Source organism: Branchiostoma belcheri, unplaced genomic scaffold (genome assembly GCF_001625305.1).
Source record: "Branchiostoma belcheri isolate BF01 breed outbred unplaced genomic scaffold, Haploidv18h27 scaffold1, whole genome shotgun sequence".
NCBI lineage: Eukaryota > Metazoa > Chordata > Leptocardii > Amphioxiformes > Branchiostomatidae > Branchiostoma > Branchiostoma belcheri.
The window spans coordinates 1,101,394-1,116,388 of NW_017802379.1; the positions used below are offsets into that span (position 1 = coordinate 1,101,394).

At 44.5% G+C, this 14,995-nt stretch overlaps 2 protein-coding genes across 3 annotated transcripts; one reads left to right on the forward strand and one right to left on the reverse strand.

The window, feature by feature from the left end:
* Window positions 1–1,307: 1,307 nt before the first annotated feature.
* On the reverse strand, window positions 1,308–4,102 carry LOC109468110 (coiled-coil domain-containing protein 92-like). Its single transcript, XM_019766359.1, has 4 exons — window positions 3,948–4,102; window positions 3,245–3,427; window positions 3,000–3,050; window positions 1,308–2,759 (listed from the first exon to the last, which is right to left on the reverse strand). The coding sequence occupies exons 2-4, from the start codon at window positions 3,369–3,371 to the stop codon at window positions 1,744–1,746; spliced, it is 1,194 nt and encodes a 397-aa protein (XP_019621918.1). The 5' UTR covers window positions 3,372–3,427; window positions 3,948–4,102; the 3' UTR covers window positions 1,308–1,743.
* Window positions 4,103–4,328: 226 nt separating this feature from the next.
* Window positions 4,329–14,853, forward strand: LOC109466785 (trafficking protein particle complex subunit 11-like). Of its 2 annotated transcripts, none has more exons than XM_019764622.1 (16): window positions 4,329–4,354; window positions 5,434–5,637; window positions 6,084–6,245; window positions 6,650–6,831; window positions 7,234–7,432; window positions 7,862–8,086; window positions 8,426–8,704; window positions 9,038–9,211; window positions 9,579–9,810; window positions 10,152–10,344; window positions 10,641–11,379; window positions 11,734–11,906; window positions 12,485–12,656; window positions 13,005–13,271; window positions 13,621–13,788; window positions 14,214–14,853. In XM_019764622.1, the coding sequence occupies exons 2-16, from the start codon at window positions 5,437–5,439 to the stop codon at window positions 14,256–14,258; spliced, it is 3,411 nt and encodes a 1,136-aa protein (XP_019620181.1). In that variant the 5' UTR covers window positions 4,329–4,354; window positions 5,434–5,436; the 3' UTR covers window positions 14,259–14,853. The 2 variants fall into 2 exon arrangements, with proteins under 2 accessions (XP_019620181.1, XP_019620174.1); XM_019764615.1 differs by lacking the exon at window positions 4,329–4,354 and adding an exon at window positions 4,779–4,873.
* The last annotated feature ends 142 nt before the right edge of the window (window positions 14,854–14,995 follow it).

The window sequence follows — 14,995 nt, forward strand, 5'->3', positions numbered from 1 at the left end:
GCCTAACCACACAATCTTTGTGCACAACTTTGTTGGATAAACATAGTATTATCACATTGCCTTCATACATACAGAGTGAAATTACATTTCAAAAGTTACTCAACATCAATATTATCTATCTATCTAGTAAATAAACATTAATAGATATTGCACTAATATAAGCTTGTACATGTCATGGATATCAGCTTGATTTAACTAAACATACAAACAAGAATTCATTGCCATTTCACCATTGGAATGTGAGTAACATAACAGGCAAACATACTTAGCCTATAACAACAATTATCCTGCACTTAGAATTGGCTTGTACAGATCTCAAGTGGCAAAAGAGCTCTCTTGAAGTAAGCTGGCATACATAATTGTAACAGTTGGAATGTGATGCATGAAAAATAACCAATTTCTCATCATCTTTCACTATAATTGTTTAAAGTTTACAAGTTTCATTTAAAAGCAATTAAGCCTGCAGTACAAGATACTGATGAGGTTACATGATTCTAAACTGTCATAACATAATCACACGTATATGGAATGTTTGGCAAGAGATTCCACATAAACTACTTTCTCTTGAGTATGTTTAGCTAGCAGATCTGGGATTCACTTGCAAAGTCTAGAAAGCTCAACACAACTGCAGCAGCACAAGCATCTTTGACCTACATGTACCATGGCTAGGTCTAGACTCATCAGAGGCCTGCATGCCAATTTTCAAAGCACACATTCAGGATAGTAAGACATCTAAGAAATGGCAGGGCTCGAAATAATGTCCACATACACTGACATCCAGTACACAGTGCTGTATAGGTGCAGGTAGACATCAGAAATACCAAGAACAGCAACAACTTTAACTTCACCAAGCTGGATATACAGTTGGTACTTCAAGTATTGAGTGTTTTTGACTTATACGTCTTCAACAGAAGAGAACTACCTTTTCACATCATAGCTGTTCATAGAAGAAGTAACCTTAATGTCATGGCTTTCTTGTAAGGACACATTCAAAAATACAACATGGAAAAAAAGGTTACCAGGGTAACTGTGTATGTGGTTCTATTCCTATCTAACTGTACACAACACACTCATACATGTGCAGGCCACCATACTGTAATTCTGTACTGTAACAATACAACTTTCCACAGAGCTACTTGCAATGGAAGATTACTCCTAGTATCAGATTATCTCACAGCTTGCTGGTGGATAATGGTACTAGATCCAATGATGATCACTTTTCCAAACACCATTTAATATGCACCGATGTCTAGCAGATACTGTAAAAACATACATAATGTACTAGTACACTTGACTGAGGAAGCATTCTATCCATCATATTGTAAGCATTAAATCTATATAGTTAGTAAGTCTAACAAATAGATTTACATGAACATAACATCATACCATATTTAAGGTTAATAGTTATTTAGTCTGTAAGTACATGTTTTGTCCTGTGTTATGAAGGCTTGCACAATACTTCATGAGACTATAGAGGTACATTGTATAGTTATATACTGTACAATGTCTTGTTGATAAAGTCGATGTTATGGCTTGTTGATGAAGTCGGAAAATAGTTACAGATAATAGTACAAACTTTTGTAACCCAAAGGTTGCTGTTCCCCTCTGTTCAACATGATGACTCTATTCTCTGCTCTATACTGTGACAGGACTGGTGGAAAGCAATGAATTACATTGTACTAGTGCTTCTAGAGAACATGATTTTGGACTGAAAGGTCTCTTTCAACATTCAACAGAACCATCTTAGCTGCAGTCAGTCCTGCTCTGTTCCACAGGAGTCATCAGCTCTGCACCAGGAGATGCCACGGTGTCTACGGCGATACTCTCCATGGCCGGAGGCGGGGGCTTCCGCGGGCGCTCTGTCTCCGCCTCTCGATGTTTGGCCTGAACCGACCTCCTGTGGCGCGTCCTCCACGCGTGTCTGCCCCGGCCGGCGATCGGTGGCAGGATGGCGGGCGCGGGGCGGATCTGGAGGAACAGCTCTGTTGGAATGTCCACGATGAATGGCGAGGGTTCGGGGGCTTTGCCACCTCCTTGTTGAGGAGGTTTCCTGGACGCAGTACTGCTTGCGCTCACCCTCTGGCTGCGTGTGGTCTTGGCACTGGACTGACGGCTGCTGTGGTCGACGTCTGGTTTTGTGGCAGGGGTTGGTTTACCGTTCGCTCTACTCCCCACGTGCGCACTGCCCGCCTTCCCGCGGCGGGCTACAGCCGACAAAGTTCTGTCCTGTGGAGGAAATGATGGCAAACTCGTGCTCAAGCTTGGCAGCTTGGTTTGGGAAGGTTTCTTCTGTAGCCCGGACTGGTTGTCACCACAGCCGTTCACACCAACGGTCTCCTGGCCTGGAACAGATTCCTCGCCAACGGGGTGGTTGTTTGCGTCATCGCTGGCTTTTCTTGTTTTTGTTTTACGCACAACTCGCGGGGAGATCTGCACAATGGCTGCCGGACGCGAGTGAAGTCTTCTTGTCAAAAGCGCCACCTGGCGGTTTTTCCGTGCGAGTTCAGCCAGGTACGAGTCCTCTCTCAGCCGCAGCTCCCGCTCAAGGTAGTAGATTTTCTTCTCCTTCTCTTCAATCATCGACTGGAGCTGGTCCCTCTCCTGACCAACGGCTGTCCTGGCGCTGTCGGGTGCTCCTCTGGAAATAGAGCTGTCCCGTGCTGTCATGGTAAATGCTGGATGGGACAGCACGCTCTCAGGGTCGAACAGCTCCTTTCTCCAAGATTTCTTTGTCCCATGGTGAAGTGAATCATGCTCCTCTGCAAGGTTAAACGATATAGTTTTTACACAAACACTGTAGAATATTATAAATAATAATTACACAGTAGAATATAAATGCAGCTCACATAAAACAATCATCAATAAGAAAATAAAAATACAAAGTTGTTGTTCACTGAAGTTTTTACAACATGTATTTGAATCTGCAAATCTGTATGTAACTGTAAGTCCAACCTAATTCTACTACTTTTATTACCTAACCCTTAGCTTAAGGTACTTACTTGCCCTTGTCTGACTCTGGGAAGATTGCAGAGTAAGACTAAAAGTAAGTTCTGAAAGAAAAAGAACAACTGGTTGAAATGTAAAACAGGTGGCCCCCAAAGTTACATTTTTTGGTGTGTGAAGGATTCATCATACAGAATTACATACAAAACATTATTACAGACAGACATTTGAAGTGATAAATCTGTGCACAATCAATTGTCTTTTTGATGTTTTCTTCCTACACCAGACACTGAGACAGTACCTTTACATCTGGTCTGCAGTCGTTCGATCTCCTCGTGCAGCCCTGCGAGCGTGCGACTGTGTTCCGACCGCAGAAACGACAGAGCGCTCTCCGCAGATCGCAGCTGGTCCTCCACCGACGCCGGCATGTTGGCTTTACTCCAGTGGGCGGCTTAGTTTAATCAGATTAACGTGGCTGCCAGCACTGTGTAGGTGATATGAAGAGGTGTGTTTAAATGAGTAATGGCTATATGAATAATAGATGCTTTTGTAAATAGCATTACAAGAGTTTGATTGACATGTATTGTTTACAAGGCTTGGCTACGGCTAACGAGATGAAAACTTGAGTAATCAACTACAATGCTATTTAGACATTGGAAGACATGCGGAAGACATTCAATTTCATTATATAACGTTAACATATTTGGCAATATGCTTAACGTTATACATGAAATTTTACAAAAATTATATACAGAAAAGGGAAGTTCCAAAATTATTATTATTGAGGCAACTTTGAGGTTTTTTATCAAGTCCAATTGATACCAATGTACAAATGCCTATTTTACGAAAAAAAGACCGCTAAAAGGCATTTGTTGTTCTGGACATAAGACATTTAAATCCTCTCTTGCCATCTCCCCTCCCTCAAGCCAAGAAGAAGCTATGACGATGATCATAACAAATCCGGTCTACTGAGATTACATCCAAAAAACAGACCCGGGACCTACCCACACGCCCGCTACGATCACACACGTTCCCTGGAATTGCACATGTCCCCCCATATATGTCCCCGATCCCGAGAGCTTGGCTCCTAGACTTGGGGAAAACAGTTTCTGCACATCAACATTCTGTCTCCATCTTTGGCATGTCGGCATGTCTCAAAGGGGAGGGCGACAGAACAACACATTTACACGTCTAGGCCTTTAAACTGGAGAAAATATCAGCCAAAAAAGAGTAATACAACTTTCTCTATGCAACATTAGATACAAATTCGTAGTTTCTATTATAACATTGGGTTTGAAAATACTTTTCATTGGTATTTTATGGACATTGTTTTGTTTTATTGGGAAGTGTTGCCCTGCCCCCATGACGTTGCAGTAGGTCAGAGGTCGATCGTCAGAGTTTCCTGGCGCAGGTGAGTCACAGTTTCTGCATAAAAACTTGCAAAATTAAGACATTTATAAGGTTCCTTATGTTTTGATTTTTACGATATCATAAAGCACTATAGTTTGAATGATTTTAGGGCAAGAAGCAACCTGATCAACGCGCTGCTTTAGCAAATTTTTGAGTCTCACATCACAGGATGCGCTAGGAAAGGGGAGGGGCGCAGGTATAAATTTTTGCCCTGTTTTTGATGGCTTTGATTTATCGTTTTAGTTATTATTTCCCAAATGTGCCTGTTTTTTATCAGTCAACCTACATGTATGTGTATCGACACTTTCACCTGTAAGAAAAGAGGATCTTTAAACTCTGACTATAGCTAGGACATCCTCACTTGATGCCACATATACTAACGAATGAATTTATAGGATTTTGAGTTGTAACTTGTAACCCGTTTACTTACTTCAACACACAAGGTAAAGGAAGCTGCAGAAGGATGGAGAAACCAGGGGATGCCGCTGAAACTGTTTCACCACCAGAGGTACCACCTCAGGTACAAGTATTGAGCTCTCCAGGTGGATCTGGGAGAAATACAACAAAATGATCAATCATTCAATGCTAATTTAGATATCCTATAGCCTGGTAGCCATTTTCCATGTGCTGGCTTAAGGGTGTTTAACCAGCACCGGTCTTATGGAGCATGCTATACTGGGGATCTGAGAATCGTATGGTTGTTGTATCAACCTCTTAACTACTAATCTGGAGTATTGGTTACTGGTACAACAGCATTTTCAAGGTGGATAAAGGACTGCAACTGCAAGAGCATGATGTAGCACTTGCAACTGATCTATGATAATCATACCTTTCTTTCTTTAACCCTCTCTGTTGCCTAACCAATCCAAATTTTGTGCCATTGATTGTCATCTGGTCCTTACACTAAGTTACAGTCTGAGGGGTGAAGTCTACCACCTCCTTCTAGTACATGTACATGCAGCCAGGGCTCCAATCATCCAGGAATGACAGTAATTAGATGAGCAGCTCCAACTGGAAGGAGTCTCTCTACCTGGCTGATGTGATGTACTCTCCACTGATCCCTTGTCCCTATTTCCCCAGACCATGGCCACATCATGGGAGCTGCCCACAGAGCTGTGCTGCCGGCCGCTGGCGCTGGTGGCTCTGACGGGGATGGACGTGACATACAACGCCGTACACCGCGCCATCTGGGACGCCTTCAGCGCCAACCGGCGCGCTGACCGTGTCCCGCTCGCCTTCCGTGTACTGCCAGGAGACCATGAGTACCCAAAGTGTAAGACTAAGGTGAGAGTGTGGCTTAAATTTACTAGTATTACTTTATTTGACTGTTACAAAGAGCAAACCTTGAAGAATACAGAAGTGTGATATACAAGCTGAGACTTGAAGGTATCTTGCACTGACTTTAAGAAAGTATGTATTTTGATTATCATCTAGGTCAAAGTTAGGGTGCTTATGTCTGATGATTAGTTCTCTTTTTTCTTTCCTGAAAGATGTACATGTAGTTGTTGAGATTAAGTTCTGGGCTCCTGGTAAGGATATTGCTATCAGTTCCATCATGTTTGAGGAGAGCCACACCTCAAGCACATTTAAGAAAGACCTTACATTTTAAAAGCAGCTTGAACCTAATAACCTTTATTTAACCTACATATGCCGTACTGTTGTGTCACACCACTGAAATTGTATATGATGCAGGTATTAACTCGTATATTTTTCTTCTTGTCCTCCCCCAGCGGCAGTCCTATGAGTGGTACATTCCTAAGGGTATCCTGAAGACAGGCTGGATGAACAAACAGCTGAACATGGTGCCGGCTGTGGTGGTCGTCTTCTTCGACCTGGACTGGGACGAACCACTCTGGAGGGAGAAGCAGATGGAATGTGCCACTAGGGTGGAGGTACATTTAAAAATCATTTTTCTGTCGTGCTCCTGATGTTAGCCATGCATCCTCTGGATCTGAAGTTGACATTTACTGGTGTACTGAAGTCATTCTGTTTCAAATGCTAAGCTTTTTTGTATTATGGAGGAAAAGGCATAGTATGATTTTTTTAAACCCATAGCAGTTTGAAGTAGTCAATTCTCTATCAATTAAATGGCTAGGCAGCAGATCTAGAGAGAAGGTAGATGCATAGAGTCTAGAGAGCCATGTGTGTGTGTATGTGTGTAGTCTGGTTTTGGGGAAGTACATTGTAGTGTTGGGAGAGTTGTGATATGTAGAATGAGTCAATGCTTTCAGGCTTTTAAGCATTCTTACAAGCTTTGTTTGTTAAACTAATGACACATTTCTTCTCACGTTCTCAGGTGGTACGAGCCAGCCTGCAGGGACGCAGCACCCGAGTAGCTGTCGTCCTCATCCAAAAGAATGCCCCCCTCCCCCCTGGAGAGGACATGGTGGCTGCAGAACGTGCTGCAGCTCTCTGCAGTGCCTGCGAGCTGTCAGCCAAGTCTCTCTTTGTCCTGCCACACACCGACCACCTGCTAGGGTATGTAGAATAAGGTTTTGGTAGTGAACTAAGATCTAGAGGGATACTCTGAAGGCTAAAACAATCTATAGTATGTTGTAGACAGAGATAAGTTATTATGACATGAACACAATGTGCAATTGATGGAATAAATATTCAGCTAACAAACCTTTGCTGAAGGAAGGGAGGAAAAATGCAGCCTGAAGCAAAGGTTTCTCAAGAACTGTGAAGTTATGAAATTATTGAAGAAACAAACAAACAGGTGTTGGAAACACTCAGATCTATTAGTTTGCTACAGTTGCATCGTTATGGCTTGAATATGCATTCTAAGAACTGTGAAATTGTGTGACCCTCAAACTAACATACTGATGCTTAAAACACCCATTCTTCTACTTGCTACACTGACAACATTGCCCACCACAGGTACATCATCCGTCTGGAGAATGCGTTCTACGAGCTGGCACAGAACTATTACCACATGGAGGCACGCCGGGTCAAGTCTCACAAGGAGTTCCTCAACAAGACCACCCACCAGCTGCTCTTCGTGCGCCACCAGTTCAAGATCGCCTTCTACAACGAGATGAAACAGGACACACACACGGCACTCAAACACTACAAACAGGTAAGCTGGGCACACACACTGTACAAAACACTACTAGCAGGTTAGCTTGACATGCATACGGCACTCAAACACTACAGGCAGGCAAGCAAGACACATGTACACACACGGCACTCAAGCACTACAAGCAGGTAGACTACTCCTTCATGTTGAACTCTTCCTCTTTTTGCAATTTGGAGCCCTACATTGAAAGAATGGTAACATCCAAAAATGCTTAATTCTTATCAGTTTTCTATACTGTTCAAAATTGTATCCTGACTAGCAGTTGATTTTATTACTCTCTTGTGCAGTAAAACAGTAAAGAAAATTGATTTCTTTCTGATTTTTATTGTATCTTTTTCAAACAATCTGCATGTGGTTAGCAAAAGCTTGCTTGAGGTTGTGAAGCTTCATTTTGTCCTCCTGTTAATTCCCCCTGCCTTCCCTCCCCAGGCCTACCAGCACCTGAATGAGGTCCGTACTCACGACACCAACATGCTGGAGATCAAGACGGTCTCCGGGTTCATCAACTACAAGATCTGCCGGCTGTCTTTCCAGCACAACGCCCCGCTGGACGCCATCGCACAGTTCCGCAAACACGTGGACCTGTTCAAGAACAAGGTCGGGTGTGCAGAGCTTGCCTTTGAACACTCCAGCTGGATCTCCAAACAGTTTCAGGTAGGAGCTTACAAGGTTGTAAAAAGTCTCTGAGGCTGCAGGGCTCCAGACTACCTTTTTGACTCAGGAGTTTTGGTACAGCAGCAATAATCTAGGCACACCGCTATGAAAGTAGATCATCACATTGAATGTTAATTACTTGAATATTGTGTTTTTGGACATAAAAATGTGCAGAGTGGAAGAATCATGATCAGAGGGCAAGAGATCAAATATACAGTCATGACATGACAGTTAAGGTTTACAGTCCATGATAACCTCATAACATAAGACATAAGGATAGGTTAAGACAGATTAGACATTGTAACCTTTTGTTTTTTTTTCTCTTTTGATGTTTATTAGGTGTTTGGAGACTTGTTTGACGAGGCGATCAAGCTGGGTCTGACAGCCATCCAGACGCAACACCCTGGCTTCTACTACCAGCAGGCAGCCAACCACGCCATCACACGCAAACAGCTCTGCCGCAAGCTGTGCGACCCGACGGCCAAGTACCCCAGCACCGACCCCCTGGAGCTGGCAGCCAAGCTGGACTTCTACGGACAGCGACCTTGGAGGCAGGGTCACCAGAGTATCGACCCTCCAGACGCTCAGAAGGAGAGGGAGGGGATACTTTCTCTTCAGGTCAGGGTTTATGTGTTTTTTGTTTGACTGGTTTGGCTCTCATTGTCCTCGGAATGAAATGTGTCAGACAATTGTTCTGCTAAATGCTTGTTACCACATGTGTACTGGAAACTAAATTGGTACAGAATGGAATAGCTAAATGTATGCTATGACTTGAGCAAAGACAAGAAAGAAAATAGCAGACATGGAATTCTGAACGGTTTTAGTATGAGCCATACGTCCTAAATTCTGAGTGGTGCAGGTAATTTTCAATGTTACTTGCACATGGTGAAGGTATGCAGAAAAATGTATTTCAAGCCCTGACCTGTTGTGACATATCCTATTTCCCCCCAGCTGTTAGAGCTGACAGTGGACCACTCCTGGATCATCATCCCGCTGCTCAGCAGTGCAGTGGCCCAGTTTAAGAAGTACAAGTCAGCCCGGATGAAGCGGTACCTCATGGTACAGATGGGAGAGGAGTACTACCATGCCAAGGACTACGGCAAGGCACTCACACTGCTCACAAGGGTAAACACAGTCCTCCTTCTTCTTCTCCCAGGTTTTCTTGCCAATTCAGGCCATGCAGATAGCTTTAGTGCACCAACAGCTACTGTTTCTAGTCAGAGAAGTGTCTCAGGTCAATTTTGTTTACAGTATTTCTTTGTTCTATTGACAGCCGTGTTATGTTTTGTTCCATTTCAGGTCCTGTAAGACTATCGTAGCAAACACTGGAGGGCCTCATTCACTTGTATGCTAAGTTGTGCATACCTGAGTGCATTTCTCTTCTGTTTCAGGTTCTATGGGACTATCGTAGTGAGCGCTGGTGGGCCTTGCTCACCTGTGTGCTGTAGTGTGCGTACCTGAGCCCTAACAGTGTATTTCTGTTCTGTTTCAGGTCCTATGGGACTATCGTAGTGAGCGCTGGTGGGCCCTGCTCACCTCCATCCTGACCTGCGCCCTGAAGTGTGCATACCTGGTAGCCAACGTGCAGGAGTACATCTCCATAGCGCTGGAGCTGATTGGTCGATACACGCTCACGTCTGCAGAGGAGAAGACGCGGATCCAGATGAACCTGATTCGTGTGATGTCCGGGGACCCGCCCGAACCTGAGCCGGAGTGTGTCCCAGGTACTGAAGTTCAAGCTGTGATTAAAACGCCTTTCTTGCATTTCTGAGCCCCAATGGACTGAAGCATTGTAAAAAGAAATCATTTCAAGAAGGCAACCTGTAACAAGGCAATCAGATATTGAAAACTTCACATGCACACACACACACATGCACACACACACTCACACACACATACATACATAAACACACACATACACACATGTGCACACACACGTACGTACATTGTACACACACACACACACACACACACACACACACACACACACACACACACACTGGCAAACACAACCACACACTGTGACAGTAAATCTAACTGCAGCAAAAATCCCCCCCTCCCCCAGATGCAGTAGAGGAAGCCAAACAGCTGTGGACCAGCGAGGCGATCCAGACCATTGCCCAGCCCTTCACCATCGAGCTGCAGAACCTGGTGCCGTTTGTGGAGTGTAAGGCCGGCTTCTCCCTGGCCTCCAACCCACCTGACAAACACATGGTGCTGGACGTGTACCTGTGTGTCAGGTGTCCCTTCCCTATCAGGTCAGCAAACCTGAATTTCTTCAATGTTGGCAAATAACTTCTAGTTACATAGATTAGACATCCAGGTACTCATGAGATACACTAGGAAACTGTTACGAGCGACAATCTATACAGTAACGGTTTCCTTGTGACTTCTAGCAATATATGAGAGCCTTTAGTTTTTTGTTAAATCATTCAGTTTCAGGATTTCAAGCAGAAGAAAACCATGGATGCTAGGTATAACTTTAGAGGGATTTTTTGAAAGGGCTTATGAAGACTTTTTTACCTGAAACGAACACTTTTTTCTGACCCGTCAGGTTTTCCAAGCTGTCAGTGTTGCTCAGCAACCCAGCCTACAACAAGCACTGCACCCTGGCGGATAGCCGCGGTATTGCAAACAGCGACGCGGGGGACGCAGAAACTGGCGACCTTTACCTCGTCCCTGGACAGGTCAAGCATCATCAGTTCCTCCTCATCCCTACAGTTGAAGACGTCGGGCGGAAAGTCGAGATCACTTCTGTCGCCTTGGAGCTGGGCACGCCCGGGACGCGCAGCGCGATACTGCACTGGCAGGGAGGTGGAGGGGACGCCGCCACCAACACCAGCGCACCAAGGGTGATGAGTGGACGACGGAGGGAAGACCAGCCTTCGGAAATCGACTGGGACGGTCTGAGCCTGTACAGCTCCATCTCTGTGGTGCCCAGGCCCCCGCGTGTGCAGGTACAGCTCAAGCACAAGCCGCCGGCACTCGCCAACGAGTTCTACGCTGTGGAACTCACCGTGGAGAGCCAGGAGGAGGATGAGATCACCGAGGTTTCCCTCCACGTGGGGCTGAAAGACGGGCAGGACACGTCGCTCGAGAGCACCACGCACATCTGCTTTGACGCCCCGACGCAGGAGGACGCAGAGACGTTCATCGACAAGCCGCAGCCGCAAGCGCCGGGGCTGAGCGTGGGGAGTCTGCGGAGCGGGGAGAAGGTGACCAGGACCATGTACATGCGCTGTCTGCAGGTCGGGCAGAGGATGCTCAGTGTCAGGGTTGTGTACAACATTCAGGTGAGATTAGACTACCTGAAGTTGGTCAATGTGTATGTATTTGGTTGTGTCTGTAGCTAGCAAAGCCAGGCAACGTTTTCCCCTAGTGTTAGCATTAGTCCAATTCAAGTCACCAATTAGTTGAATCACACATCATTATACTCATGCCACCCAACCAGCTAGTCCCGTCTTGGCCTAGCCTGGGTGCCATCCTCCATAGTTTCTGCTCACTCCCTAATCACGGTAACATTAGGGAGCGGGCGGAAACTACAGAGGATGACACCCAGGCTAGTCTTGGCGTCCCGGTGAACCTTGTTAAAGACATTTGTTGTTTCTTATCACCCTGTATCTAACATGTCCATCCCTTCCCCCCAGGTGAGTATAGGGAAGCAGGCATCTCCCATCTGCTGTACATGTGTGAAGGAGGAGATCGTTCCCATCGAGACCGTCATGCCCGTGGACGCCTCCATCCGCCTCAAGTCCCTCCTGATGGACGCTCTGGAACAGATCCATTACGACGAGCCATTCCTGCTGCTCACTGACATCAGGTAATGGCCTAAAGGTTGTGAGTTTGAATCCCGGGTGACAACCTAAAGGTTGTGATGAGTTTTGATCCTGTATGTTCTGACATCAAGTAACGATCTAAAGGTTGTGAGTTGGAATCCCAGATGACAACCTAACGTTGTAAGTTCAAATCCAGGCTGTTCTGACATCAGGTAATTGTCTATTTTGTAGGTTGTAATTTTGGTTGTCAGGTTGTAATTTTGAGGCCCATGTACATGTGTTCTGATATAAGGTAACGGCATTAAGGTTGTGAGTTTGAATCCCGGGTGTTCTGACATCAGGTAACAGCCTACAGGTTGTGAGTTCAAATCCCATTTGTTCTGAAATCAGTTAAGGAGCCAGGAGTTCCTGGGTGCTCTAACATCTAGTAACAGCCTATATAGCTAAAGGTTGTGAGTTGGAATCCTGGGAGTACTTATAATAGGTTATGGCCTTAAGATTGTAAGTTAGAATCCTGGGTCACATCAGGTGAAGGGTTAAAGGTTGTGTGTTAGCATCCCAGGTGTTCTGATATCAGGTAATGTCCTAAAGGTTATTCACATGAATGTCCCTTTCCATTTAGCTGTGTCTCGCCGTGGTCGATCACAATCAGCTCCACGGAGCTGCAGCTGACAGAGGCGCTGCGGCCGGCCACAGGGCAGCTGGAGTCCCACATTCACAAACTGCAGCTCAACAAGAACGACCGGGCCAGCGACTGTTACTGCCTCACAGCACCGCTCAATAAGATACATCAGGTGGGCACAATGGCAATATCGACATAAAGCTTTTGTGTGGTACTTAAGGCTTTTGTGTGGTACTGCACAGCATATAAAACTGCCCAAGAAAACAACTTAGGGGTCTGATAAAATCTGGTCCATGTGGGCAAAAAGTGGTCACATTGGATGGGTGGTTCTTATATTAACAGGTTGTCCCTTGTACAGGTTTGTCTGTAAAATCTGTCTGTATACCCCAAAGATAAAGCCATGTCTACAATTTTTATAGGTTTCCTGTGTATTTTGATTTATGTTTCATAGGTTTCCTGTGTTACTACAAAAATACAGTGTAGTCCAACGTTTTATACAATCCTGTCTGTTGCCCCCCAGGGGAGTGTATTGATGGGCGAGTACTCGATCCGCTGGCGGCGTGCGGATGCGGACGACTCGATCCCGTACGTGATGACGGTGCTGTCGTTGCCTGAGGTGCCGATCATGAACCTGCCCGTGATGGTGGAGATGGAGCTTCCCGCGCACGGCCGCGTACGGGAGCCGCTCGGCATCACGTACACGCTGCACAACCGCACTGCCACGGTGCAGGAGATGGAGGTGATGATGGAGCCCAGCGAAGCCTTCATGTTCTCAGGACACAAACAGGTCAGACATACTTGTCATAACAGTATTTCTTTTCTATTTTTTTTTTCTTCTAGCCCATAGCATAAGGAACAACCATTGAACTATAGATATGAAAATGAGATTTACCTGAGTATGCAATGTTTACTTTGAATATCAGCTTGACAACATTTTCCAACCCAAATTAAGATTAGACTCACACTCACACAGTCACAGAGTGAAGTGGACAATCATGTTTCTGTTTGAAACATTTGAAAAGTGTTTCGACATTGCACCAAACCAATTTGTAACTTTGTCTAATGACGACATTGTACATTGAGTCAAGTATGATCAAAGAAATGATAGTCATTATATTTCTTGCCATGTTTTTCAGGTGCATTTCCGGCTGCTGCCCTACGGGAAACACATCCTGACCTATAACCTGTACCCCCTCCTGTCTGGCCACATGGTACTGCCCCGCCTCCATGTGAACATGCTGCGTTACCCTGGCACCACCGACCAGATCATCAGCAAGATGATGCCTACTCATGTCTTCATCATGGTATGTGGCAACTTGTTTAATCTTCTTTTCTTTAAGTCGATACAGTGGCTACCCAGCACTGCCTGTGCAAACCCCCCATTTTTCATGGTTTTTGTTGAATTTTTGGTAAACTTTTCATCAGAATTTTGCCTGTTACAGACAATATTTTTTCTGACATAACATTTGGAAACTACAGGCGGAGTGTTAACCTTACATGTGGAAATACAACCTTGTATGCGAAGTTTTACTGAAGTGCTGTGCAGGTTTCAGGCTGAAGTACATGTATGTTGTGCTGACATGCTCATTCTGCCATGCTTGGCTACCCATTCAGCACACCATCCAGCAATTGCTTTGTGCCTGGAAAGTTGTTTTACGCTGTGTTGTTGCATCTGTGTGTTGTTATGTCTAGAATCATGATTTGTTGATTTTCTTGTTTCTACCTGCAGCCCACTGGAAAGGAAGCCATGGAAGAAGTCTTTGCTGGCAGCTAAATACCCTAGCAGCCACATGAAGAGGTCTAATAAGTTATTACCAGAAGTCAGCTCGTCCCAAGAAGACAAACAGGAGATCTTCAATTCCTCGATAACTTTAAGGAACACAAGTGTTGGATATAAGACGGGAGAAAGATAAAAGATTTTCATTGATTTTCAATCCTTACGGATTCTACTATAAACCAGCTCTAGGAATGTTACAGTTGCAATGACTGATAATTCACAAAATATAAGAATCCTAAATTAGGTGTTTCATACGGTATGATACAGTATATATTGTGCATGTAAATGAACATTCCAGTGCTACACTTCAAGCATACTCAATTGGAGGAAAATAGATGAACCAATAGTTGCACAATATCTGGATGTCACCTACATTTGCTCCTGTTCTAAAATTCCTAGAATGCAATGTTGTGGTAACATGATACGATAACAATAGCTTCTAAATCAAGTGTAGTCATTTTAAGAATCTCAACTCTCAACGTTTTAATTTTTTGTCTGACAATACATGATGTAAATAGAGCTTATTCTGTGCAATATTATTTTGCTGGAGTGATGTTTTTTTCTCTTAAGCTATAGGAATAAAACATCACAATAACAAACATGTTTCAAGTCTATATTCAATTGAGTCATAACTAAACATGTGATACATTAAGATGGTTTGTATTGGACATCTAGATACCTTGCCAAGGGCACTAGAAATCAGTTCTGTTCATCCATCAATAAGCATTGTGTCA

What these genes read in the sequence shown, in the direction of transcription:
- LOC109468110 (XM_019766359.1), bottom strand. Translation starts at nt 3,371, where the DNA reads ATGCCGGCGTCGGTGGAGGACCAGCTGCGATCTGCGGAGAGCGCTCTG. An exon ending in ACTGCAGACCAGATGTAAAG is followed by an intron (nt 3,051 to 3,244) that starts GTACTGTCTCAG and finishes TTTTTCTTTCAG; the next exon opens with AACTTACTTTTAGTCTTACT. An exon ending in CCAGAGTCAGACAAGGGCAA is followed by an intron (nt 2,760 to 2,999) that starts GTAAGTACCTTA and finishes TTAACCTTGCAG; the next exon opens with AGGAGCATGATTCACTTCAC.
- LOC109466785 (XM_019764615.1), top strand. Translation starts at nt 4,817, where the DNA reads ATGGAGAAACCAGGGGATGCCGCTGAAACTGTTTCACCACCAGAGGTA. An exon ending in CACTCACACTGCTCACAAGG is followed by an intron (nt 9,212 to 9,578) that starts GTAAACACAGTC and finishes GTTCTGTTTCAG; the next exon opens with GTCCTATGGGACTATCGTAG. An exon ending in CGCTCAATAAGATACATCAG is followed by an intron (nt 12,657 to 13,004) that starts GTGGGCACAATG and finishes GTTGCCCCCCAG; the next exon opens with GGGAGTGTATTGATGGGCGA.